General features: G+C 52.7%; 11 protein-coding genes across 11 annotated transcripts; 3 read left to right on the top strand and 8 right to left on the bottom strand.

The window, feature by feature from the left end:
* Window positions 1-16: 16 nt before the first annotated feature.
* On the top strand, window positions 17-1,674 carry CLAFUR5_11014 (Sugar transporter STL1; the record flags this gene model as incomplete). Its single annotated transcript, XM_047910162.1, has 2 exons — window positions 17-240; window positions 312-1,674. The coding sequence occupies 2 exons, from the start codon at window positions 17-19 to the stop codon at window positions 1,672-1,674; spliced, it is 1,587 nt and encodes a 528-aa protein (XP_047765686.1).
* A 101-nt stretch (window positions 1,675-1,775) lies between these two features.
* CLAFUR5_11013 (uncharacterized protein) lies at window positions 1,776-2,333 on the bottom strand (the record flags this gene model as incomplete). The annotated part of the gene is made up of 2 exons (XM_047910161.1): window positions 1,776-2,105; window positions 2,160-2,333. The coding sequence occupies 2 exons, from the start codon at window positions 2,331-2,333 to the stop codon at window positions 1,776-1,778; spliced, it is 504 nt and encodes a 167-aa protein (XP_047765679.1).
* Window positions 2,334-2,517: 184 nt separating this feature from the next.
* On the top strand, window positions 2,518-3,080 carry CLAFUR5_11012 (uncharacterized protein; the record flags this gene model as incomplete). Its single annotated transcript, XM_047910160.1, has 2 exons — window positions 2,518-2,560; window positions 2,611-3,080. The coding sequence occupies 2 exons, from the start codon at window positions 2,518-2,520 to the stop codon at window positions 3,078-3,080; spliced, it is 513 nt and encodes a 170-aa protein (XP_047765680.1).
* Window positions 3,081-3,182: 102 nt separating this feature from the next.
* On the bottom strand, window positions 3,183-3,499 carry CLAFUR5_11011 (uncharacterized protein; the record flags this gene model as incomplete). The annotated part of the gene is made up of 3 exons (XM_047910159.1): window positions 3,183-3,254; window positions 3,310-3,372; window positions 3,440-3,499. 3 exons carry the CDS (start codon window positions 3,497-3,499, stop codon window positions 3,183-3,185), a joined length of 195 nt encoding a protein of 64 aa, XP_047765681.1.
* Window positions 3,500-3,880: 381 nt separating this feature from the next.
* On the bottom strand, window positions 3,881-4,687 carry CLAFUR5_11010 (Rhamnogalacturonan acetylesterase; the record flags this gene model as incomplete). Its single annotated transcript, XM_047910158.1, has 2 exons — window positions 3,881-4,259; window positions 4,314-4,687. 2 exons carry the CDS (start codon window positions 4,685-4,687, stop codon window positions 3,881-3,883), a joined length of 753 nt encoding a protein of 250 aa, XP_047765682.1.
* A 1,929-nt stretch (window positions 4,688-6,616) lies between these two features.
* CLAFUR5_11009 (uncharacterized protein) lies at window positions 6,617-8,034 on the top strand (the record flags this gene model as incomplete). Its single annotated transcript, XM_047910157.1, has 2 exons — window positions 6,617-6,907; window positions 6,970-8,034. 2 exons carry the CDS (start codon window positions 6,617-6,619, stop codon window positions 8,032-8,034), a joined length of 1,356 nt encoding a protein of 451 aa, XP_047765237.1.
* A 5,522-nt stretch (window positions 8,035-13,556) lies between these two features.
* CLAFUR5_11008 (Efflux pump himE) lies at window positions 13,557-14,722 on the bottom strand (the record flags this gene model as incomplete). Its single annotated transcript, XM_047910156.1, has 4 exons — window positions 13,557-13,671; window positions 13,725-13,799; window positions 13,866-14,323; window positions 14,435-14,722. 4 exons carry the CDS (start codon window positions 14,720-14,722, stop codon window positions 13,557-13,559), a joined length of 936 nt encoding a protein of 311 aa, XP_047765236.1.
* A 900-nt stretch (window positions 14,723-15,622) lies between these two features.
* CLAFUR5_11007 (Cryparin) lies at window positions 15,623-16,014 on the bottom strand (the record flags this gene model as incomplete). The annotated part of the gene is made up of 3 exons (XM_047910155.1): window positions 15,623-15,655; window positions 15,720-15,802; window positions 15,864-16,014. The coding sequence occupies 3 exons, from the start codon at window positions 16,012-16,014 to the stop codon at window positions 15,623-15,625; spliced, it is 267 nt and encodes an 88-aa protein (XP_047765241.1).
* Window positions 16,015-17,116: 1,102 nt separating this feature from the next.
* CLAFUR5_11006 (Non-canonical non-ribosomal peptide synthetase FUB8) lies at window positions 17,117-22,635 on the bottom strand (the record flags this gene model as incomplete). The annotated part of the gene is made up of 4 exons (XM_047910154.1): window positions 17,117-17,353; window positions 17,422-18,366; window positions 18,471-19,398; window positions 19,448-22,635. The coding sequence occupies 4 exons, from the start codon at window positions 22,633-22,635 to the stop codon at window positions 17,117-17,119; spliced, it is 5,298 nt and encodes a 1,765-aa protein (XP_047765240.1).
* A 549-nt stretch (window positions 22,636-23,184) lies between these two features.
* Window positions 23,185-23,404, bottom strand: CLAFUR5_11005 (uncharacterized protein; the record flags this gene model as incomplete). The annotated part of the gene is made up of 2 exons (XM_047910153.1): window positions 23,185-23,217; window positions 23,249-23,404. 2 exons carry the CDS (start codon window positions 23,402-23,404, stop codon window positions 23,185-23,187), a joined length of 189 nt encoding a protein of 62 aa, XP_047765239.1.
* A 668-nt stretch (window positions 23,405-24,072) lies between these two features.
* On the bottom strand, window positions 24,073-25,919 carry CLAFUR5_11004 (Cyclopentanone 1,2-monooxygenase; the record flags this gene model as incomplete). Its single annotated transcript, XM_047910152.1, has 7 exons — window positions 24,073-24,238; window positions 24,299-24,474; window positions 24,528-24,980; window positions 25,019-25,279; window positions 25,326-25,471; window positions 25,519-25,663; window positions 25,764-25,919. The coding sequence occupies 7 exons, from the start codon at window positions 25,917-25,919 to the stop codon at window positions 24,073-24,075; spliced, it is 1,503 nt and encodes a 500-aa protein (XP_047765238.1).
* Window positions 25,920-26,466: the final 547 nt, after the last annotated feature.

Here is a 26,466-nt window from a genome sequence, read left to right as displayed (position 1 = left end):
AATACAAAACACCACGATGGACCAACTCTCCGGCTACCGCGTAGCCTCCAAACTCTCAAAGCAACGCCTTCTCCTCGCCATAAACTCAGTATGCGCCCTCTCCATCTTCTTCTTCGGCTACGACCAAGGCATGATGGGTGGAGTCAACAATGCGCGCAACTACATAGACCTCATGAAATTCGGCTACGTCTCCGAATCCGGCGACCCAGTCATCATCGACTCCCTGCTCCAAGGCGGATCGTCAGCGTCTACTACCTCGGAACCTTCTTCGGCTGTCTGCTAGGAGGATGGGTTGGTGATAAGGTGGGCAGGATTAAGACGATTGCGTTGGGCGCTATTTGGGCAATTTTGGGTGCCGGTCTGCAGTGTTCTGCTATGAATGCCAATTGGATGATTTGTGCGAGGGCGGTTAATGGGATTGGGACGGGGATATTAAATGCGATTGTGCCGGTTTGGGCGACGGAGACGGCGGAACATACGAGTCGAGGGCAATTCATTGCGATTGAGTTTACGCTCAATATCTTTGGGGTTGTGGTAGCGTACTGGTTGGAGTTTGGACTCAGTTTCATTGACGATGGGAGGAGTCCGATCAGATGGAGGTTCCCGATTGCGTTCCAGATCATTCCGTTGTTGGTGCTGTTGGGGATCGTGTGGTTCTTCCCGGAGTCGCCGAGGTGGTTGGTCAAGGTGGGACGGGATGAAGAGGCGAGATATATCCTTGGGAGATTGAGAGGTGAGGACGAGGAGGGAACTGTAAAGGCCGATGCGGAGTTCCATGATATCAAGAACATCGTCATTCACGAGCGGAAGACTGCGAACCGGAACAGCTACTTCTCCATGCTCTTTGGCATTGGTGCGGGCAAGCTGCACACAGCACGAAGGGTGCAGTTAGTCGTCTGGCTGCAGATCATGCAAGAGTGGATCGGTATTGCTGGTGTCACGATCTATGCGCCTACCATCTTCCGGATTGCAGGCTTCAGCTCCGAGAAGAGTCAGTGGATTAGCGGCTTGAACAACATCTTCTACATGTTCAGCACCCTGGTTTGTGTTTTCACGCTCGATCGAATCGGCAGACGTTGGACGCTTTATTGGGGATCTGTTGGCATGGGCATCGCCATGTTCTTGGCTGGTGGCATGGCTCGTGCTGGGATCAATGCCACCGCAGCTGGCAACGCATCTGCTGCCAGCGCGTATGGTGCAGCGGCGGCGTCCTTCGTCTTCATCTTCACCTCCATCTTCGGCGCCACTTGGTTGACTGTCCCTTGGTTGTACCCGGCCGAAATTTTCCCTCTCGAAGTACGAGCAAAGGGCAATGCATGGGGTGTGGTGGGTTGGTCCATCGGAAACGGCTGGCTGACTCTGCTGTGTCCGGTCATGTTCAACGCCATCGGCGAGAAGAAACTTTACATCTTCGGAGCTTGTAACGTGATTACGATCCCGATGGTGTGGGCACTGTATCCTGAGACGAACGGCAGAACCCTCGAAGAGATGGATCTGTTATTTGCTGCTGATACGCCGTGGGTGTGGGATGCGGAGAGGAACTTCAAGAGACTGAAAGAGGAGAACCCGGACCTGGTACAGGCTGCGAGGAGAGGTGCATCGGTGGTGGATCCCGAGGCTGGAATGAAGAAGATTGAAGAGACGCATGTGGTGAAGGAGGAAGTGGCGAAGTGATTTAAACCAGTCTAAACCAGTCTTGACCGACGCAACACAGCAGTGTTGCTGCAGCACACGGTCGTCAAGTCGAGATACCCAAAGTGTGCTCAACCCTCCGCTCATCTCTTTCCACACGCTCCACCTCGCTTCACTCGAGTAATCTCATCCTTGGAAATCCCCCGACCGTGCTGCTTGAAGTCGGCGGTCCCCGAGGCCGTCACGAACACCACACCTTCGCCCTTCACCCGAATCTGCGCTGTCACCACCTCGGCGCCAAGACCGATGTCCAGAAAGGGCTTCATGTCGCGTGTGAGAAAGGTGCGGACACGGCAGAGAAGCATAGGACCACCACAGTTCAACTGGACCGCGCGAAGCGAGGCCAAAGTTGATGGTGGTTGGCGCGAGAGGAAGCCCTTGATCTCGGCTCGATTCTGACCAGCGAACACGTTCTGTGCGATTGTCAGCGGTCTCATCGCACCATGGCTTTTCTGGTGAAGACAGACCTGGCCATAGAAAATTCCTAGCACTTCAGAGCGGATTTGGCGGTTGGCAAGTGCGATGGTGGGCTCCTTGACTTTCGATACCTGGATCCGTGCTTGCTGAAAGAGGCCGGCGAGATCGTAGACATGGTTGCGTAGCTCGGGTGGGAGGCTCATGAATGAGGCCCGAGGCGCCATGTTGCCGGCCGTGTGCGGTTTTGCCTCACTCGAATGTGAAGCGGACGTGGTGGCGGCTTTTATAAGGACATCACTAAACGCCGTTGCCACAGGGACGCTACTTCGGCAGCCGCGTTCACCTTCTGGACACCACTTCTCGACTTCACTTCCTCAAGCAACGTCTTTCGCCACGCACACACACAACATGGCGTCCACCACCAGCAAGCCGACACTGTTGACGCTGCCTCGTACGTTGAGTACTCTCACATGCGATGCACAATGCTAAATCGCCTCTCAGGGGAACTCCGTGACATCATCTACGAACACGTCTTGACGCCACGCGACAACACCGATATCAACCACCTCACAGGCACCTTTGGTCCTAATCACACAGTCATCAAAGCTAGATCGAACAGCCCTGGAATGCTTCTGGTATGCAAACAGGTTCGCGCCGAGTGCATCGTACCATACCTCCGTTTCAGCTCTTTCAAAGCCCCGTGCTCCGATCTGGCGCGAACATGGCTTGTATCTATGCCGCCACACTACCACAAGCACATTCAGGAGCTTTGTGTCGACTCGATGTTCACGTTCTGGTACAGAGGTCGTCAGTTGATCCTGAATACCCTCACAGAATGGCAACGCAGCTGGTTCCATGATGCGGGTGTACAGCTGGGCAACGGCGTACTGAAGGCTCGTTGCCGTGGTCCGAATAACGAGATGGTCGCTTTTGGGAGTATGGAAGAACTCGAGAGAAAGAAGACGTGGTAGGCGGGTCTCAGTGCGATCCTCGAGGCCACTGCAAGTGACTCGACCCACACTGGCAACGGCAGAACCCACTACACACCAAGATTCCATCCTCTCAACCACGACCTAAGAACAATGCGCTATCGCCCCATCGATGAACGGATAGCATCCATCCCCCTCCGTATTGTACGGCTTCCTCTACACGGACATCAGCTCCGCCCTTCACCAAAATTTCGAACGACGCAGAACTCACATCAATGCAAGGAAAGTTGCCATTATCGCCTTGGCTACCAATGCAGTTACCCCAGTTGACGGCCTGTGTAGCAGTTCTACACACGCCAACCAGCTCTGTCATTTTACATCTCATCAGAAGGAGGACCTACCCAGTATCCAAATACCACCGAGACGCTCGACAAGAGGGTCGTTAGGGCTATGAGCTTCATGTTGGGGTCGCGAACGTGGGCTGGGAGAGATGATGGCTGCGAGACTGCAGCAGGTCCGCCATCACGACGACTTGTTATTATACTATGCGGCGCACGCGTACGCATCTTGACTTTGCGCAGCCCTAATGAGGTAAGTTGCCGACAAATATGAGACTAGCGTCCCTACTATCGTCAAGCCCGAAGTTGCACCTCGTACTGCCTTTGCCGCGTGTACGAGTCGTGTGGCAAGCAATCCACGACGAATGGGTCTAGATGGATCTGGAAGGTGATGGCATTTGGGACTTGGCTAGGGGTGGGTAGTGTCAATGTGGCGATGACTAACTTGCGGTCGTAAGTGAATGCGGGCGCGGTTACTACTCATCAACTTCAATCCTTGTTACTTCAATGACTCGTAATGTACTCCTTCAACCCGCTGTCAGTAACCTCCAAGCCCAAAACGAAAGCCCGTGCCACCACGTTCGCTCCCTCTGGACTTGTGTGAGTGTGGTCGTTCGGGTAGAAGGCGTTGACAGCTTCATTGCCGAGTCTGCTGTAAAGCGCAGCAGTGTAAATTTGGTGATCCACAAACGTCGAACCAGAGTCCGTAGCCGCATCTCGGGCGTACTGAACGAAGCGCGATGGGCTGTAAGAGTAGCTGCCACCTTCCCAGACGTTGTTGGGGGTGGCGCTGGAGATGATAACGGAGGCTCCTTTGGATTGGAAGAGTTCTGCGGCGTTGACGAGGTAGGTGTAGTATGTCTGGACGGTTTCGGAGACGCCGCTGAGGGAGAGGTCAATATAGCCACACAATGTTCGAGTCGATGATGCTACTTACTTGTATGTCGTCTGACAAGTCGCGGCGTACCCATCGGCATCAGTCGGGTTGCAGTCGGTACGGCCATTGTCTGTCGACAGACTTCCACCGTCGTTGTGGCCAAACTCGATCACTACGAAGTCACCGTCTTCGACCTCGTCGGCCAGAGCAGTAAAGCGGCCTTCGCGAGTGTAGCTACGGGCTGATCGTCCTGCTACTGCCTTGTTGTTGACATCCAGGCTGATGTAGTTGGGTAGATATTTGCCCCAGCCGGCTGTGCCATCGTTGCTTCCCTTATCGACCATAGTGCTGTCACCAGCCAGATGTACAGTCTGAGCTATGGCGGTGACGACACATGACGCCGCTGTGGCCAAGAGTGATGTTGCGTGATGCATGTTGAAGGGTTGAGGTCAGCGCTGGGGCAGGTGCTGGAGGATCATGGTCGGCGCCCCGACTTGGTCCAGTATATATCTCGCCATGCTCGAGAAGTATTTCCGGATCTGCAGGAACAATATATGCAGGTCGTGCAATACGTGGGGAACATGAAACTGCTCGACGGAGGAAATGCCAAAGTCTGTGTATCTTGAGAGCTTCCCTCGGCTGAAGACAGCCCGAGCTTCGGTCAGTTCGGGAAGTGAAGCTCACGATGTCTCGATACGCGACTGTTGAAGTGTAGCCGAAGCGTTCAAAGCCATGCGAGTGGCTGTCATAGCAGTTCTTGGCTCTCTTCGCCATCTTTGTACGAGTCGATGTAGTCCGTTTGGCCGTAGATAAGCTTTTCGAAGTTGAGACGTGTGCTCCAGCGAATGTTAATAGTCTCTGCACGCTCGTTGTATCCATCACCGTGGTCCGAGATGCCACTGAACTTCGATCTGGGTCCCACAGGGCGATGGTGCTGGAACAGTTGTGGTTGAACCGATGGACAGTTGTGCATAGGCCGGCCGCGGAGACCATCGCACATGGCCCGAAACATCTACCCATTGTGCCCCGTCTCGGAAGCGAGTGCGGCACAGTATGCACATATCGGCAGACGACAGAGCGCCTCAACACGTAGGCAAGGTGTAGGCTATGCTGACATCCATCGTACCATCGTAGCCAATGCAAGACTCGCGGCCGCGTGTCTGGAGGAGGACACCTGTACTGCTTTCTGGTGGCGGCCGTGGTCTGTCCGCTTCAAGAGGGGTGAGGTCATATAATGTATGCGATAGCAGAGTGATGAGGATGAGGATGAGGAGAGCGTGATGACAGGAATGAGATCATGGACCGAGGATTCCTTCGCTTCGGCTGCTGCCGAAAGTGTGAAACTCAACCTCGTCGCATGCCAAGCAAGCCCCAAGACGGGAGAATGTTCCCTGTGGCCGCGAGAAGAACTTTGACCACATCGTAACTTAAGTTCTTGCGACCGCACCTCATCTCATCTCCTCTACCTCTCCTGCATCGTATCAACACCGCTTGCGCTGTGCGAGAGCGGTTCATCAAGCTGCTGCTATTACAGCCAAGAGCGTTCGCCTCTTGGGCGTGCAGGCTTCTTTCATGTCGATCGGTCTGGCGCGGTGCCCGCAGCCCGAGAGGAATAGTGGCACCATGATGAAAGGGGCATCATCGCACCGGTCTCACGCTGTCGTCCTGGTGCTAGGGAGATCGCAATGGCGAAACAGCCTCCGGTGCACAGCTCATCGGAGTCATCGCGATGGGCTGACTCCTGTACACGCAATCCCAATGGCACCTCGCCTGCTTATTACCTCCTGGTGCATCAGCATAGCCGACCTTGGACCGGCCTTTGGCAGCATCCTCCGCCAATAACGAAAGATTCTTTGCCACACGCTACACTGCCACCAGCGATTGTGTGCGCTGCCATGTCCGGCAATTGCTGGAGAGCACGTGTGGTTCGCTTGCGCTCGATGCACAATGTGCCATACCGGACGAATCATACACCGTTGCGCTACCTTACAGTAGTGCTTGGTGAGAACTCTGTTGCATTTTTGGCGTGCACCTTCCCACAAAAGTGGACCCTGATGTTTTCAGGGACGATCCGCCGGCTGTCAACAATCTAGCAGACGCTGACAGAAAGAAGGATGCTGCAGGAGTGGCTGACCTCGCCAGCGCGTGTCTGCGCGGCCGCTCGCTGCGTTACGGCAGAATTACATGTGCGGCATAGTCCGGCATAAACGCCTATCAAGGTCTGTCCTCGCGCTCCTCGAGCTCCATGTTCGCAGGTCCGTCCTTGAATCTTTGCGATCGTGAGAGGGCGATATCTCAGCAGCACGCCATCGCCATCGGTGGTACCCCTGTATCTGGAGCCTCATTGCTTGTTATCCTGTGCAATGCACAGGCGCGTGAACTCGCTCCTGTCTTCTCTCTTGCCCAAGGAAACAACCACTGCAACAATGTCTGCTCCGGGCAGTCCGACGATGCTACCGCGATGGGCCAAGGTCGACAAGTTCAGCTCGCTCTCGTCAACCCGCAAGATGATATTCGCGGGTGCGGCAGCAGTGCTTACACTGTTCCTCGTTCTGACATTGAGTCAAACACAAAGCTCTCCTTTACGATCGCGGACCACTTCTCATAGCGACCAACATGATCCGATCGATGATGTTTTTAACAGCACTCTAGGGGTTAGTTGGCGGCTTGACTGCATAGCATCTGGAGGACCGAGTCACTGACCAGCATTGCACAGTTTCAAAAGATTCTCGTAATCAACATGCCCTCACGATCGGACCTTCGCGATGCAATGGCTCTGGCTGCAGGGTATACAAATCTTCAGGTCGAATTCGTCGACGGCGTTAGCATCAAGCCTGAGGACTTCAATGAAATGCTCCTCCCTGCAGAACATCCAGAGATTGAGAAGTACACAGACCAGTCGGACATGAAGAAGCTGAAGGGAAGGCTGGGCAATCTTGGTTCATGGCGAGCACACATGAACGCTATCAGGACAATCGTGGAGCAGAACTTGACCTCTGCCTTAATATTGGAGGCAGATGTGGACTGGGATATCAGGATTCACCAACAGATAAAGGGCTTTGCACGAGCATCGCGACTATTGGTCCAGCCCGTGAAAGGCACAAAGGATGCGTTCCTCGACCCTACCTATCCATATGCGCAGGAAGGACAACAGTTCTCCGAGTTCGAGGTGGATCGTCACGAGGTCAGCGCGCCTTCTACTTCGCCTTTTGGCGATACCGATCGATGGGACATGCTGTGGCTGGGCCACTGTGGTTTTCAGTTCCCTAACGCAGACAACCCCAACGTCCACGTACCGCTCGGTCGAGCAATCATCAACCACGACGAGACCGTCCCAGAGCCTCAGCACATCCAGAGAGAATGGGGTAGCAGCGACCTCACAGACCGCTACCCAGCCCACACACGCGTCGTTTCTCGAGCACGCAACAACGTCTGCAGCTTAGCCTACGCATTCACTCAACAAGGGGCACGCAACGCGCTCTGGGAGCTGGGATTGCGAAAGATGAATTCGGCTTTCGACATCATGCTACGAGATACCTGCGACGGAACCTCGAACAGAAGTATGAGCACATGTCTCAGTGTCGTGCCACAGCTGTTTCAGCACCACATGCCCGTAGGCAAGACTTTCTCAAATATTCACGGCCACGCTGGCGGGGCCAATAAGAAAGCGTTCACGAACAACATTAGATGGAGTACGAAGAGCAATCTCAAGAAGCTGGTAGTACACGATACAGATTACATCGATCTCTGGCCAGATGCGGAAGACAAGAAGCCAGAGTAGGAAAGCAATACAGCGCATGTTCAAGCATTAGCGAGTGTGCGTGAGATGATGATAGGGAGGCATATCGCCCTGTTTGGCGCTTTTGTTCCAGCGAGATACCCGAAGTCAGGATTGGCGGCGTTCGATTGACTCCTTGGAAAGTCTTGAGTCCTGTTGGATTGATTGACGGCATAGCGTGCGGAGTTGGATCTGATATGTATATTTCATAGCCATATCTCTAAAGATCTAGGGCACGTTCTAGGGAAGCGCCATCGACGAGGACCATTCAATCGACAGCCCTTATCAAGACGAGCAATCTACTCAAGCAGTAGCGACCCGCCTGCGCTGGCGGCGGCGCAATCGTGGTACAAAAAACCCCAAAACTGAGGTCCCTTTCCCCTGAAGGCAGACCCTAGAATTGCGGAGTTGCGGAGGACAACTGCCCAATTAGGAAGCGCGACCCCGAACAGCAGCGAAGGATGGCAACCAACGAGAGCCACAGCCTTGCGAACATTCTGCACCAAGAGTCAAACCGGGGAACAAACCAAGAAAAAACCCAGGACACAAGCCAAGGCCCACTATATAGAAAGCAGAGGCCAACGACAAACAACACAGCGTGGACGACCCTATATACGGAGGCGGAAAACTTACTAGGGGTTGACGAACACCTAGCCCGGGTATATAAGAACACTATAGCACAGCTACTAGGAGCGCTAAAAGCGCTATCATACCAAATCCCGAAGACAATCCAACAAGCAACACAGAAGGCAGCCTAGAAACCAACTATATAGGCAATAGTAGCAGTAGGTAAGAATCAACCCCCTCCGAAGGCAAGTAAGGCGGTACGCCTATACATTACTGATCCGGCGGAGAAACAAGAAATCGCAGCCCTAACAAGCAAGGAGATTGTCGACAGAATCGGCTAAAAGGAGGTAGTTAGGGCGAGGGTAGAGGCAACAGGCGTAGTAAGACTCTTTACCGTATAAGAGTCTAATAGACGAAAGCTAGAGACCTATAAGGAGTGGACTACTAAAGTCGCGAAGTCGGCACGAGTCTCCTACTAACAGTATACCGTCATCGCCTACGGGGTCCCTAGGACATTCAAGGTCGAAGACCTTCCCTACCTCTAAGTATAGAACTAGAACACCTCCCTAGGAGTACGACTAACGAAGGCGGCATAGCTGTACAAGACAGTAGACCGAGAAAAGACGCATTCATCGCTTATCATTTAGGTAGAGACAGCGGAACAAGCTAACTAGATACTAGATAATAGGCTATTCTAGAACTACGAGAGAATAGACACGGAGATCTATTAGAGCAGCTATAGGGTACTACAATGCTTCCAATGCTAATAGTACGGTTATATAGCCCCAAAATGCGGGGAGAAGACCCTAAGGTGTCCTCACTACGCAGGCCCGTACTAGGGAAGGGAATGCCTAAAAAAGGAGAGTAGGTGCGTATGCTACGGCAGAAGGCACCTAGCGTATTCAAGCCAATGCCTAGCTAGAATAGTAGCACAAGAACGAGCGAGACAAGCAAGGATCTCTACACTAGCTAGGTACCCCTCACGATAGCAGGAGGGACCTACCGTGTATAAGGGCTTCGAGCCGAGCAAAAGGAAGAGGGTAGAAGAGACGAATAAGGGAACCTAACCGCAAACGCATCTACCTCCCGGTAGGCCTCGACACCTTAACCGGGCCGCTAACGAACTAGGCCAAATGCGAATCTTTGGGGCGCCCTAGCGGCCCTAGGGCTAGCCGGACAGCGAGATATAGGCTCAGGAGACACAGTAGGTTAGCACGGAAATAGACCTCACGGATAACGAATAATACTATACGACGACATTACTATCGTATAGTACAACGTAAACAAAAGTAGGGACAAGGTCTAGCGCCACTTTCTATAAGAGCTAGACCCGCTACGGCACTACGTTATTACGGTACAGGAACTATAGATCAACCCCTACGTAGGACTCCTAGCCACTTATAATGACCGGAGATACTACACCGTAATCGCGGGCTAACGATACGTCATCCCGAGGACATATATATACGTAAGCAAGACTATAGACCTTAAGTCGTAGAAGGTTATACTACCGTAGCAGGGCAACCTAGGAGACATAACATCAATCTAGATCGACACGACATAAGGCCCTATCTAGATCTATAACGTTTATAACCCGCTACCGCGGGGTCGGACGAGTAGGGAACTAGGAACCCTCGCCTACCTAGAGCGGACCCTAAGCTAAGATATGAAGTAAGTACTCCTCGGCGACTTCAACCTCTACTACCTATAGTAGGGACTCGAATTCACTCCCCCGCACGCGTTTCTAGGGGGAAAGCTACTGGATATAACCGCACGCTACGGAATGGCCTTAGTAACACTAAAGGGAATAGAGACGTAGAAGGCCCGTACTAGTATAAGCACGATCGACCTATGCTTTCTATTACGAGAACTTGAAGAGAGACTAGTCTAATGCCGACCGAACTACGCGCTAGAAGCCTCCTTAGACTATATCCCTATCTAAACGACGCTAGGGGTGAAGGCGATAGAGGAGCTAGTAAACGAACCACGCCGTAACTAGAAGAAGGCACGCTAGGACGACATAAGAGGCTTCCTAGTAGCGAACCTACTATAGCATAGAGAACTCGAGACGACAGCTTAGCTAGATCAAGCAGTAGAACAGATTACCTCGGTTATATAGCAAGTAGCGGAACAATACACGCCGTTACTCCGGCCCTTAACGTAGTAGAAGGCCTTCTAGACCCCTAAATGCTCTACGAAGGTAAGGGAGGCTAGAAGGGCAAGGCGACAGTAGACGAAGGAGCATACCTAAGAGACGTAGGAGCAATACTATCGCGCGACATAAGAGAAGAAGGCACAGATAAGACGCGATAAGCTATAGGACTAGAGAGCGACGATCGGGCTCGTTATAGAAAACCCGGAACAGATGTAGAGACTTGCTAAATAGGTACGACTACCTAAAGTGCAACAAACCCCTTACTTCCCCCTAATCGTAGACCGCGAAGGGATTGCCTAGGCTACGCCCCGGGGCAAGGCAAAAGTATTAGCCGACTATTTCTTTTCGACGTAAGTAGAGGCAGACCTTACGGACATCGACCCGAGCACATACCCGGAACCCCTAGACATAGATTAGGCGGTTAGCTCTAACATAGTAACAGGAGTCATAAGTAAGCTAAAAGGACGAAAAGCCCTAGGCCTAGATAGGATACTAAACGTACTACTAAAAGAGTATAGAGAAGAGATCGCGCCGAGCCTTATAAACCTATTTACCGCGTACCTACGGCTAGGGTATCACCCGAAGCCGTATAGAGAGTCTATAACAGTAGTGCTACGTAAGCTACAGAAGGAAGACTATACTCAGCCCAAGTCGTACAGACTAATAGCACTTCTAAACACGATAGGGAAGGTCCTAGAAAAGATAGTAGCCTAGAGACTTACGTAGCTTACCGAGGACAACCACGTACTCCTAGTAATATAGATAGGGGGAAGAAGCTAGCGATCGACACTAATAGCAATAGAGCTAATTACGGAGCAAATTCAGACCCTCTAGCACTACGGCAGGAACCGAGCGGCGTCCTTACTATCCCTCGACATCGTAGGGGCCTTCGACAACGTCTTATACTAAAGGCTAATATATATCCTATAGCAGAAAGGCATCCCCTAGTAGGCAACGACGTTCGTCTACTCCTTTCTCTAGGAACGGACGACATACCTAGTCCTAGGAAGGTACACGTCCGACCCGGTAAAGGCAGAGACTGGAATACCTTAGGGATCTACTCTCTCCCCTATCCTGTTTCTAATATTTATGTCGGATCTAATCCCCCTACTCACCTCTCCGCAAACCTTAGCATCGGGGTTCGTAGACGATATAAACATCCTAGCCTAGTTAGACTCGACAGAAGAGAACTGTCGCCTCCTTAAAGATAGGCACAAGAAATGCGAGGAGTAGGCAAAGAAGCATAGTGCCCGGTTCGCCCCTAAAAAGTACCAACTTATACACTTTAGTAAAGCGAGAACACACTATAATATAAAGGCGGCGGTAAGAATCCAAGGCTACGAGACCAAGCTATTAGCGGAGCTACGAGTACTAGGGATCTGGCTCGACCCGAAGCTAAGCTAGAATGTACAGATTAAGAAAGCCTAGAGTCGAGCGCAAGTCAATAAAGCCTCGATAAAGAGGCTTACGGCATCTATATAGGGAGCAACATTCGACAAGGTAAGAGTAATGTATAAGGCGATCGTTAGACTAGCTATGTTATACGGGGCACAGATTTGGGGAACAGGAGGCGTAGGCAAGCCGATCCCGAAACGGATAGAGCAACCCCTAAACAGGACATAGGCAGGCAACCTACGTAGGGTACTAGGCGTATATAAGACAACGTTAACAAGCACGGTAGAAATGGAGACAGGAATACCACTAATCGGCCAGTACATCCGGGGAATAAGAATTTAATACGCGGTAAAGACGACAGGTTACCTAGCACAAACCACGATCTAGGAGGCAAAGAATAAGATAGAAAGCCGCTACCGGAGAGGGGCAGGACATAGGACAAGCCAAAAAGAGGATGACCTTACTACCTTTACGGCCGTACAGACAAGCACCGAATAGCTAGCACGAAAAGAGGAGGAGCGTAGGACTCGCCAGGCCGGCGGGAGCAAGGCTAAGACCTAAAGCCTAGCGGAACAGATAGCGAGCTGCCTATAGGAGTAGGACTGGAAAAGGAAGCCCCCTAAGACAATAGGCCCGATAGCGCTCCGAGCCTTCTAGAGACACAGTTACTAGCTATATAGGGACCTGACAAGGGCCGAAGCAAGCATAGCGATCCAAATCAGGTCCGAACACATTGGATTAAGGGCCTACCTGTTCAGGAGACGCGCACTAGACATCTATAGCCCAGCCTACTAGTGTGGCTACCTATCGCAAAACCTAAAACATATGCTACTACGATGCCCGTAGTGGGCGAGAGGCAGGGGAAATTGGAGGCACCAAGCGGGAAGGAGAGACTACAAGTCAATCATTAGGGACAAAGGCAACATTCGCCGAATCTCTCGGTAGATACTACAGCAGGGATACCTCTAGCAGTTTAGCCTCGCTAGCGAGACGGAGGAGTAGATAGACAAGAGGCGGAAGCGAGGGGGGTTGTAGATAGGGTAGTCATCAGGGCAGGCCCATGACACTAGCGTACCCCTAACAAGGGAAATTTAAGACGACAACTAGGAGGAAAAGACAGGCGGGAAGGAGGAGGGGTTTTCACTAACACGGTTTCCCCTCTATATATACGAAAACAAGATAGCATAGCTGCATAGGCCAAAGGGCACTACAACAGCTTAATGAAATATCTATCTATCTATCTATATTTTATAGCTTCAAATAGATTGACATCATCAACATCAGCCGTCCTCTTTGGACTTGAGTATACTCGCGCGGCTGAAGCCCTCAGCAGCTTCTATCGCGAGAAAAACGTCTATACAACGCCAAACAATGACGATACCTGGAGTATCGTTTCTTGACGCATCCATCACTTCAACTCTTCCATTGAAGGCGACTGGAGCTTGCTCGGGCGAATGCGCATATCAGGGAAGAAGATGCCCGGATGAGCGACCGTCAACAGGATACATGCGATTGCGATCATGCTATAGTCACGTCAGCGAAGCACGACTTCGAGAGAAGTTCCAATACCACTCACGCTCCATCTAGAATCATAAAGTCCGTCTCCTTCCTCATAAGAGAACCGCCCCAACCACCCGCCATCTCAGGAAGTCTGCCCGAAACAACCATCAGCATTGTCGTAACCTGCCAGGCCTTCGCTGCGTTCGTTGTAACTCACCGGTATATGCACCGAATAAAAATCGTCGTAAACGCCAGACACGTACACACCAAATAAACCCTAAACCGCCCCGTCCTCGAATACTCCTCATGTCCTCCGCCCAACCCCTCCCCACCTCCATACCCCTTCCTCGAAATACTCTTACTCCGCACCAACGCGACGCCGAAATCGATCGCTAGCAAAAAGCAAATTGCCATAGTCGCGACCTGGACGGCGACACCCGCGATCATGAGATTGTTGCCGATATCCTGCAAGTCGGGGTCGTTGTCGCTGCCGGCGGCAATTCCACCGCCGGCCGCTTGGAGGATGATGGAGAGGGCATCGGCGGAGATGAAAATCCAGGTGTAGAGGTATGGGGGTAGGCGCGATTTGGAGGGGCCGAGGGTTAGGATTATGTGTTTGAGGGTTAGGTAGATGCCGGCGGCGAGGAAGGAGGGGGCGAGGATTATGCAGACGATCTAGAGGGGGGCGGGAGGGTTAGTATGATGGGTTTGATGGGGTGTGGGGTGGTTCAAGTCTCGGGAGGGGATGTTTTGAGAGACTGCTTTCAAGGGAGGGTTGGGATTTACCTGGATCATGAAGCCATTTTCGTTCCATGGGTTGTTGTGCATGATAATTCGGCCAATGTAGCCGATTGCTTCTGCTACGCAGCCGGCTGTGACGACGGTGCCGAAGGCTGGGAGGCGAGTCTTGATTGCAAGGCCGAGTTGGGCGCTGGCTGTGAGGCCGAAGACTACCAGGAGGATAACATTGGCGGCCAAGTTAGGTGTATAGCCATAAGTGGTTGCTTCGACGGGACATAATGGTGTGACTGAAGTGCAGTTCTCGAACGGATCGACGGTGATGTTCGAAGCCATGCTGATGTCGGACTGGATCCAGAACCAGAAGGCTATGTTAGAGCGAGGAGATGGGATGAGAGGATGATGATACTGTCCGAACCACAACACAGGACGAACATCCCAACAAGATATACTCCCTCCGCCCGGCCCAACCGCTGCCTCAAAGCACGCACATCCACAACCAAGCCTCCGTCATGATCATGACCAACGACACCCATTGACCCTACCTGCACTCCCATAACACATCTCCGGCTCCTGAATCCTCCCTCTACTGCAACATTGGTAAATGTGTAAATGTGGCTTGCTTGCCCTCAAAGAATAGCAATCCCCGGCATCCTCGTACCTCGTGCGCTAAACCCTATCCACAGCACATGTTGCGCTTAGGATCGCATCCTTGCTTAAGTGGTGGCTGTGATTCTGCTGAGTCACGTCATAGCTTAGTTTGGAATTGATCAAGATTTGATGGATTACGGCCGAACTTTCGAAGCTTAAAGTGTTGCCGGGGCGAAGGATGACGAGCCGACGATTCACATGCTCCATATCATGGTTTTGGATCCACTACCATGTGCAATCGTCCGTCTTAGCCTGAGCGTCGTCGGCGCCGTCCGTATGTCGTTCTGCTGTACGATTGCGAGATCCGAGACGCTGGAGGCGCATAGGGCAGACGGAAGTGCGAAAGCGACGGGAGACGCCGGAAAGACAGCGACAAGGGCAAGTGGAGAATGGAGAGGTTAGGTTCGTATTCGCAGATTTTTTTGATTATGGTGTATGTATATGCACCTGAACTTGCGGCAATGAAGGATGAGTAGTCTATCGGAGCCAAGTCTTGGCCGAAGTCAGAGGCTGCGAACGGTGGCTTGGTATCTATATCATGCCCACCCTCGACATAGATCCTCCACACGAGGCTTCGAAACACGTTTAGGGTGTTGTGCAAAGAAGCGCTTCACCGAGCTGTTACATTTGGAAGTCAGTCAACCATCGCCCATGCCCTGCCTGGTAGTACCGAATGACTTACCAAAGGAAGCGTGCAGCACCGAGCAGTCAAGCCAGTGGTCGCACAGGCGGCCTCGAAGTTTGAGACCGAAGTGTCGTCGCTTGCTAGAAATGAACAACATCAGTACCGAAGTCATGTCATGTCAACTGGAAAGGGTGTACTTACGAGCCTCGCAAGTCAAGTCAAGGACACCGAGAACGTCGGCCTGACAGCACAACGGGGTGTCGAGAGCTGGGCAGACATCGGAAGGAGCGCGGAGCTTGATTGATGGTGCTGCGGCTGCAAGCGATGCAAGGGCGAGGACGAGGAATTGCATGTTGATGATGTCGACGTGTTATTGAAGTTTTCGAGGAGAGAATTTTCAGCTGATGTTGATGTTCGAGGCTGAGGTATTGTTATGGATGAGCAGCAGGACCATCCGGGCGACACTTCCAACCCTTTATACGCCGCAGTGCCCATCCTCCTCCTTGATCTCTTGGCCTGTCCTTATCTCGCCGTCGTAATGTCTTTTCCATGGCGTGGTGGATTCCGACACATGTCAGTCAATCGCAGCAGCGTCCGAAGCAGAACAAGGCAGGCAATCAGGCCCGCGATAGAGGCGGCTACGTCGACGGGGCTCGTGCGTCTGCTAGTTCGCCTGTACTCGGTAGCGATGTGACAAACGCATAGATGAAAGTGGGATACTTCATCAACGCTCGATAAGGCAATGGCCAGATCAGAGGATGATCGTCCAGAGCCATAGCCGACCCAAGAGCCGCATGCTTGCATGTGAGACTTGCACGGCTCGTACCTGGGCGAGGCGATCTGCTGGGGTGCTGTATTGTGGGTCAAGATGTTATGCAGCGCATCGAAACAGGTTGTTGGTAGTTCGATCTTGAGAGATCCTCGTTTCAGATGTTGACAACGTGTTCTCGATAGGCCAGGCAGCTACATATTGCACACATCACATCCAGCCCGATAGAGATATGCCATGCAAGATGCAGCAGAGATTCAAGCATGATCAAGATCCTGTCACATATCTTGCTTTAGTGCTTGTCCCAGTGCCAGGTGCTCGGATGCTCGGTTCCGGTCTTGTGCATTCAGCAATACTACGGGCGTAATCCCAATCTACGCACATTTGTGGACTCCAACTGGGCCCGAAGTCAGCACTCCGAGTGTATTCGAGGCTTGCGATAAGGTGCGGCTGCATGACTGGGTCGAATGTGGTAAGAAGTTGGGACCCACCTCCCCAGATTTGGCTTTGGTTGGCGGTGTCGATCACGGCTACTTATCTGAACGTGAGCAGAAATACCATAGGTCGACGACCTGTATACATACTTCGTGTGGATTCGTATGAATTCTTGCATGTACAGAAGTCTGGCATGCGAACGAACCATCTCGGATGCCTTTGCGTGTAGGCAAGGAATACCATGTGTCTCTCAAGTGCTCGAGCGGCGAGTGACCTCATCATTGAGCGACAGCGCGCTGAACGATGGAGGTGCTATCAGTTGTGACAAACGATGCTTTATCTCATGAAGCGACACATTCTCGTTTCCGTGGGTAAGCATAGATTTGATGCATTCCCTCGCCTTGTTCGACTGTGTCCCCACGCAGGTCGTGAAGCGATTTGGAATATGGCCATCGCGCAGGGCATGCAAGATGGATTTTCGTTCCATCTACAAAGTCGTCAGCCATGCAGTACAGTCAACGTCACTGCGACTGTCTAACCAATAGAAGCACTTACCTGGGTGTTGAAGCAATATAGCAGCTCGCAAGCTATGACACCAACGGCATGTATATCAAGCTGCGGACCGAGACCCATCGTCTTGGGCCGATACAGCTCTGTGCCAGCTGCACCTGGGGAGGAATGGATTTGTTCGGCCACATTTGTAACAAGCCCAAAGTCGCCGATCCGCACGCTCAGCTTAGCTGGTTGCGGTTTCCCTGCCCGTCGACACTCCGAGCAGAGCAGTAGATCCACGTTGTGCGTCGCTCTGGGGTTGTCCTCGTGCCTCAGGAAGATGTTGGCAGGCTTGAGGTCTCTATGTATCATGTTCTTCAAATGCAGGTACTCCACACCGTCCAGAATGGCCAGAAGGATCCGGACTGAAGTTTCCAGATGGAAGCAATGGGCCAATGGTAGAATGCCGGAGCTGCCAGCCTTGGGCGCAATGAAATCAGCCAGTGTCATCGGATAGACGTCCATCTGCATGTGCAGCGTCAGAGCTGGGCCTGAAAACCGCTCCAATGCGGCACCAGTGACCGAGCGACTGCTCGACTCCTCGTGACCAGATCTGTGGGCAGACACTGACGGAGCGATGCTGTCGTGGGAGCGACTCTCGAAGATGTTATCGCTTAGACCATCGCTTTCGGTACGCACTCTATGCAGCGAATGACTGAACGATGTCGAGACCTCAGCGCCACCGACGACATCTCTCAATTGCTGGCTCGAAAGACTGAAACTGCTGCCTTCGAAGGACGAAGGTTTCGGCGTGGACCACTCTATCCAGCTGCTGAAATAGCGTACGATGTTTGGGTGCTCGAGCTTGCAAAGGGTTTGGACCTCAGCCAGGACATCATCCAGAGCGCTCTTGCCCTCGGCCAGTATTCTAGACACCATCGCTGGACGAATGGGCACCTTTTTCACAGCATACTCCCGCTGGTCGAGGTGATGACGGACATGGAAGACCTACAATCACGTTAGTTTGACGCAAAGTTGCAATACAGACTTGTGGGAAGTATGAAGCATCAAGCGTCAGGGCTGCACTGATGGCTTGCATCGTGAAAACATACCTCGCCATAGCCACCCTTTCCAAGAGCACCCAGCTCCTCAAAATCGCCAACATAACGAGGCGTCGCAGCCGAACAACCGACAGTTCCTAAAGTGTCGAAGAGAATCGTTGAGATCGGGCTTGATGGCGTGACTGGGTCGTTTCCCTCTGTCAGCATCCTCCTGAGAGGCAGTGGAGTCCTGGGAGCGACTTGAAGAGCTCCGGTAGTGTCCGTTCCGACACTGTCAAGGATGTCGCGTACGCTTTGGCGAATTGGCCCATGTCTATCATCGTCGAGGCCAGGAGAGACCAAGTTCAAAGGCGCGAGGCGTGCGACAAGCGCGCGATATCGCTTTCGAGCTTCTCGCCGGATGCCATTGTCGTCCAGAGACCTCGCGTGGGTCTGTTCTGCACGCACTTGGTTGAGACATCGTTCCTCGAGCAGTGAATGTAGCAGCCAATCCTTTCCATCGGTGAGGATGTCAGGGCCCAAGGTGTGAGACTGATTCGAAAGACTCTGCAGCGCGCCATCTCGCGACACTTCGGCTGTCGAGCCTGCTCCTGTGTCGCTATCACTACTGTCTGTGTCGCTACCGCTTGAGTCTGCTGAGCGGAAGAATTTCGACATGTCCCCCGGCTGCTCTCGCGGTTGGCCGCATTGGAAACATCGGAGAACGTAGTGCCCCAGAGACAAGTTGACAATTAGAAGTACATCGCGATCGACGCGCCTTCCATTGCCATTCACGCGTAGGGCGTGTCTCGACTGCCTTCTATCTGCTTCGATCGCGGAAGTGACAACCTCTGCAAACTGTCCTTTCAAGAGCAGAGTCACGGTCGCGAGAAGAAGCATTGACTCGCACGATCGGAGACGGCCCGTGCCGGAGAATACAGCCTGAGGCACCAGTTTTGGTAAGGCAGGTGACAGCGAGAGAATCACCGGTCGTCCGTATCTGCCACCTGGTATGATCAGAGGTCTATAGAGAAGACACTAACGCTCACATCCACTTCCTCACCCAACTTTCAAACAAATCCCCCGAAATCGACGGCAGCTCCGCCAACGTCCTACTCGCCTGCCGACTCATCGTAATATCAAGCGGCACCTGCATCTCCGAATCCACCAAACTACGATAGAACGGTATGAGCTTACCCGCCGGGTTCTCCGGCGAGCCCTTCTCATCCGACTCAGCCAGCAGCTCAACCCACTCATGCGACGACACCACATCGTACACGCCAAGATGCGGCTGGATCGAAGGCAAGAGAGTGTCCCAGGCAACCACGTTGGGGTTGACAGCGTGGTACACCATCAGCTTTTCGCCGCTTTCTTGTAGTTGGGTTGTTGCATCGTGCAGGAACTCGCCGACGATTTTGGCGGCTGAGTCGATGGGAACCCAGTCAACTACGTCGAATGCACCAAGTGTTGCTGGGAGGCAGCCAAGGTACTTGGACGATGTGACGAGACTTGGTAGCCATTCCCACTTCTGCCAAACACCCATGCCAGTCGATGGTCCCGCTATTTGTCCGAATCTGATGATGGTGCACGGGACGTCGGCTTCGGTCGCGGCGGTGTAGAGTATACGTTCTGCAACAAGCTTGGACTGACCATAGCCGCTGCTGCGTGAGGCGCAGCTCCAGTCTTCAATCGGATCTTCTGGTACGGTCCGATGGTTTTCGCCGTCTAGTGATGCTCTGTAGTTGGAGACTGCACCAACCGAGGATAAGAAGATGATCATAGCGCCGTGACTTGACCGTGCCGAAAAGTCGACCAGCTGCCTTATACCAGCAATGTGTGGCTTCTCGAAGTGCGATAGAGGAAGATTGAAGTTGACGTGCCACGCGGTATGGAGGATATGTGTCACTATAGTCAGCAGGTTCTTGTACGTGTCCCGGTCGAGACTCATGTACTGTTTCGAGAAGTCGACTGTCAAGAATGTGACCTTGTTCTTGAAGTTCGTCTGGAGACCCTTGGAACGAAGTGATTGCAGCTGCATCGCTTCAGCGTTGTGCTTGCGATTGAGGCAGATGATATGTGTGACGGTATCGTCATGGAGGAGTCGATCCAGCAGATATGTACCAAATGAGCCAGTAGAACCAGTCAGTGCGACAATTCTTCGTAGCGAGTCATACGGTATCGGGTCTCTGGTTGTGACTGGCGGGTTGAAGGAATACCTCTCATACAACTCCTCCGTAGAGGATAATTTGCCGGGCTTCACAAGCTCTTTACCAGCCAGATATCGAGCAAGTGCAGCGGCTGTCGGATGGTTGTAAATCGTCTTCGGTTCCATCTCCTTGTCATCACCGTGGATCGCAATCAACTTCCGAAGCCTCTTCACAATTCCTGCCACTCCGATCGAATCCAGTCCGACGGCGAAGAAGTCGTCTGTGGCGTGCAGTCTGAGGTCCGTATGCCGCTCGACGATGTCCAATATTTGCTGCATCATTTGTCGTTCATCCGGACTGACGTCGTCGTGCGTATCAATTGGGCTGTCGTTGCGGATGTAGACGTGAGGCTTTCTCTCCTCGACAGCATAAGGACTGTCGGGGACTGATCCCTGCATCGTGTCTCTGGAGTAGAGAGCATCCAACTCTTGCTCGTAGAGGGTCAGGGCTGCTTTCCGTTGCACTGTGTCCTTTCCAGCTCGAGGCAGAGGTTTTCTCAAGTCGGTGATCACGATCATGTCTCTCCGAACTCGTGCGTATGATGGACATTTCGCATTCGCTTCTTCCACCGTTGGCCAGATGGCTTGAATGATCTCCCTCTCGGACTGCCGAACTCCGACAAGTGAACGATGCGGCTCGACAAGTAGTGCTGATTGAGACTCTCCATTGCCGTATAGTATGGCAGCATTGACCTGATAATCCCCGCTGATCGTGTTCTCAAAGTCGGCAGGGTTGAACCTCTCTCCGGTTGCGTAGACAATGATATCATCTGTTCTGCCTTGCCAGAGCCATAGATCGGGATTGGCCGGGTGTTGACTGAACAAGTCTTTCGTTGAATACTCATCAATCTCTGGGGAGGTGAAGAACGGGACCTGGAAGTCCTTGTATGCTTCGTCGCGCACAAAGGACAGCTCGTGCAGACCCTCCACGTAAGGCCTCATTTCGATTCCTAGAGCTGGAGAGAACTGGATGTACTGCCAGTCGTCCCGTTCAACAAGCTGCGAAGGTAGTATACCGCATTCGGACATCCCAATGAAAGTTAGTACTGAGCACGACTCGACAATGGCGTCTCCTGCAGCTTTCGATAGTGGTCCTCCTCCGTATGCCACGCCTTCTACCTTCAAGAAGCTGCTCGACAGCTTCACATCCGAGGCCATATCCGCAAGTATCGAGGGTGAGGTGACCAGCCAATCTGCCGTCACCTGCCCAAGAACGTCGCCGATGATGTCGCTGCTCAGGGGACCGAGACCAGTCGGGGGTAACACGACGATTGTGTTGTTTTGTAGCGCCGCCATCATAATGTTCAGGCCAGCTAAATGGAACAAAGGCAGTGCTAAAAGAATAGTCTTGCTACTCCAGTGTGTGAAATGTACCTTTCCATGGCCGAAATGCGAAGGTAATCGTTTCCAGTGTTCCATCGCAGTAGCGTTGCCATGTTTGACAACCACCGGCTTTGGCGAGCCCGTCGCACCTGAGGTATGAACTCCGACGAGTGGTTGTAATTTGAAGTCTGAGTCGGGTTCTGGCATCCAACCATATCCACGTCTTAGTCCTCCGCCGTTGTGCAGGAAGTAGTGCAGGCTCGGCATTTCGAGTACGTTCAATGCCAGCTGCTCGATGACTGGCTGTAGCTTGTCATGGAAGGATGACGCCCGAGGTAGTAGTAGCGTCTTGCATCGATACTCGTTGAACAAAGAACATTGTGCTTCCACGTCGTTGCGAGGCGATGGGAAGAATGCTAGGCGACCACTTTTGACCGCGCCCAGCATGATGATAAAGTATCTGAGGTCCTGTCCGGCAGCCATGAATGCGATCGTCTTGGACTCTCCATCCTGACCGAGCTGCTCGTCCAGCCATCTTGCTGCTATATCGATTGAGACGGCTAAGCCTTGAACAGTCACTTCTACAGCACTGTAGCCAGTACTCGATGCGCTGAGCACTCTGGCAAAGACCCGATCTGGCTCATTGATGGCCAGGTTATCAATATAATCCGGCAGAGGCAGGTTCAGGAAGTCGGTGAGTGCATCCATCAATGGTGTTGCGTCCGAGGTTGCTCCAGCTGAAGATAGAATGGTTTCTGCATCCCCACGACCACGACTGCGAAGCCTGTTGTACGTGAGCAGTTGTACGCCCGGATCGACGGCAGTTGAGTTGCGAGTCTCTGGTGTTGCGATGTCATCCGTAGGACTACTGCAGGCCTCCCTGGTGCTTGATATGGAACTACCGGGCTTAGTCGACACAGAACCCGGCAGGACACGAGAGATCCTCCGAAGCTTTTTGTACTTCATAGTAGCCTGGAATGCGATTCCGGTAGGTGGGACGCTTCCTTCGCAAAGTGACTTGTTAACAGGATTTGCAATACCTTGAAACACATCTCCCGCCAAGACGACGCGTCTGACGCAGCTGCATCATCGGCCGGAAGCGGAAGCAAGACAACGCCGGCGAGTCGCCAAGGCTTGGACTCAACGCAGCGGCCATGCTTGCAAGACAAATAAAGGTCCCACAATTAGTGTCGCGTGGCCATGCAGTGCCATGGTAGATTAAGCAACAGTCGTAAGGCCAACGACATTTTGGCAACACTACCCGCAATGCGAGGTCCCTGACCGTGCGTCCTGCGACTCTGCGAGACTGTGCGCCACTCACCTTTCGTTCTGAAGATGCCAGGGATCCAGGCCAGTTATAATCTGGATCGGAGCAGTACGAGTCTTGGTCTATGTCGACCTCATCTCTCAGACTTGTCCAGGAGAAGTCTCCCATAATCACATCGTCGTATCTCGCCGGCGGAACGTTCGTCCACATCGTGGACTGTTGGCTCCTTCGCGGGAATGCGGAGTTTCCGCGATCCCTGATGGAACGCCATCTGTAGTCGCGAGACACGGTGCAGGAGGTCGATGGAAGGCTGATGTCCGAAAGGCAATCGCGTTCAGCAAGCTGCGCGGAAGGTCAGGATGAGTGACGAGATCCCACTCATCAAATATTGCTTGAGATTGATCAACAATCTCGATTGGAGCGCCTGCTGCCAAGCTCTCTAAATCTTAGTCATCTAGTGTTGAGGTAACGTGCCAGGTAAAGTCATGGGATCTTGATGGCGACGGCATAGCATCGTTTCCTAGTACTCTTGTCGTGATTCTGGAGCTCTGGAGATCTTAGAAGTATGCTAGACTTTCGTTTGATGCAGCTAGATTTACGGCGATCGACTTTGCCATTCGAGGGAGAGAAGATGTGCAAAGCTGCAACAGAAATGGTCTGTTTTCCCATGGATGGCGCCGATAGCACAGTAGATGGGCGTTGGCTCACGCGATCATACAGCAACCCGCTGAGTGCGAGCAAGGAACAATTCAGCTTCGGAGTATCAGCAAAGCCAGTGCTATCGAAGACGCAAGCTATCATGGTCAATGAAGACAGCGAGACTGGAGCACGGTCCGTAACATACACCCTTATATATAAATTCCACTGGCGATGGGTATTCAAGCCTTAGCATAATGCCACCCCTGATAATCATTCTCCAAACTCTTATGCAGCGAGTCAACATACTCTGGCATGCCACCCGCCCAATTAAGCGGCTCAATGTTCTTGCCTGGAATGTTACCACCCGAGTACCACGACTTGGCCATTGGGAAAAGAGTCGCGTCCCTAACAATCTTGTCAGTACTACTGTCCACATGCAGACAACGGTATCATATCATCACTTACCACGCCTCATTCATCCTCTTACACCAATCATCCTCAGCATCCTGCTTCGCCTCGAACTTCGTGATGCCGTCCTTTTGAATCCTCTTCATCGCCTCCTCGATCCACTCGGCTTGGAACTGCGTGCAGCTGGGTCCGTTGGAGATGGCGGTTGGGGCTTGGGGGCCGTAGCAGAAGAACTAATGCGTAGCGTTAGAAAGACACCAAGCCGCGCTCGGTTGAGTTGACTTACCATATTCGGGAATCCCGGGATTGCAATGCCCATCGATGTCTTCGTGCCATTCTTCCAATGCTCGCCGATGGTTCTGCCTTCTGTATCCTGGATATTGAGCTGTGCGAGCGAGCCCGTCACTGAGTCAAAGCCCGTAGCTAGGACAAGAATATCGAACTCCCTGAGGCCCTTCGGCGTCACAATGCCCTCCGCCTTGACTTCCTCAATGGGATTGGCATTCACATCAGTAATCTCAACATGAGGCTCATTGACAACTTCATAATACCGCTGCTCCAACGACGGCCGCTTCGTGCCCCACGGATGCGGCTTCCGCTCAGGTGCGAGAATCTTCTGCTTTTCTGGATCCGTCATGCGCTTCAGGACCTGTCGACGCCAGGAATCGTACGCCTGGTCGTTGGCCTTGTCGTCGAAGAGCATGTCGCTGTATGTGTTCAGCCAGTATCGGAAGCCGCCCTCTTCGACCATGAGCTTGTGGTAGAATTTCTCGCGACTTCAGGGCTGTCGTCGAAGGTCTTCTTGTCGATGAAGTCGTATGTGAACCCGGCGAATGTGCTGCGTGTGTCGTTGATGAGCTTTTCGTAGGTACCGTCCTGCTTCTTCTTCTCTTCTTCCGCTGGGTCGGGCTTCTTTTGGTTCATTGGGAGGCACATGTTGGGTGTGCGCTGGTAAACCGTAAGCTCCTCGGTCTTTGGACCGAGCTCCTGGATCGTCTGAATGCCCGAGGCGCCGGTACCGACCACAGCGACGCGCTTCTTTAAGGTAGACATCGTGCTGTGGCCACTTGGCAGTGTGATACACCTCTCCCTTGAAATTGTTGATATCCGGGAAGGGCGGCGAGTAGTTCTTCAAAGCGAAACCGAGATTTGGGATAAACCACTTGCACCAGTACTGCGACTCATCGGTACATTCGATCAGCCACTGGCTCTTCTTGGTGTCGAAAGTTGCTGTTTCCACGCACTTGTGGAAGGTTGTGTGCGCGCTGACGTTCCACTTCTTGTCGACGTGCTCAAAGTATCGTCGAAGCTCGGGCCATGCAGGGTATATCGCTCCTTGTATGTGAAGTCCTCCCATAGCTCCTTGTCAAAAAGCTGGTAGATTGGGGTGTCGGAGTCAACGCGTGCACCTGGGCAGCAGTTCTAAGGAAGGGCAAGGTTTTAGCAGTGTCTCACGTAGGGAATTGAGTCGATAGTGCAGTGCAGCACTCACATCTCCCACCGTACTTCAGCTTACACTTACCCAGTACCAAATACCTCCAGCAGACGCGCCTCTCTCGAGGATCTTGACTGACAGGCCCTGCCTCCGCAGCTTGTTCAAGAGTGTGTATGTGGCGAAACCAGCTCCCACGAGCAGAACGTCCGTGTATGGAATCTCAGGCTCTGCGATTGGACCCATGTTGCACGGCGAAAGCTTGCTTCGAAAGGAAAGTGTCTGCTTAGATCCAATCTTACGCTCAATGGTGACTACAGGAAAGGAATGGAAAGGCTTTCGCGATGCAACACGCGGGAGCCTACGATCATATACTATGAATGGATCATTGAGTGTCCAACCAACATTGTTTTTGCTAGGGAGGGACATTGGCACAGGCCCCATCGAGGACGCATTCAAGGACCTCATCGTGCATGATGAGCAGGTTGACCGAGACATCCCCGTGGGGCTCTGTGTCGTGGCGGCAGAGGTATCCATACGGTCCCCTTTCGGACAGATCGTGCATTGGCTGTGAAGTCCCACACGTGACGGGGATGCGGGGATGATATTGGTGTACTCGCTGTTTTCAGCATAGCTGTCCCGGTGGAATGGAGGCTGGGGCAGCTCTGTTTTGCCCATGTTTATGTAGATCTTCAGCTAACGTTGTTTGACAACTGGTACTGTGAAGAGAGGGAGCACGACTGAGCTCGGTGGGCAAAATGCCTCGGAGGATGGGGCCTGAGCTACCAGGGTG

This window comes from Fulvia fulva, chromosome 8 (genome assembly GCF_020509005.1).
Source record: "Fulvia fulva chromosome 8, complete sequence".
In the NCBI taxonomy this organism is placed as follows: domain Eukaryota; kingdom Fungi; phylum Ascomycota; class Dothideomycetes; order Mycosphaerellales; family Mycosphaerellaceae; genus Fulvia; species Fulvia fulva.
This window is presented reverse-complemented; position numbering and strand designations above follow the sequence as displayed.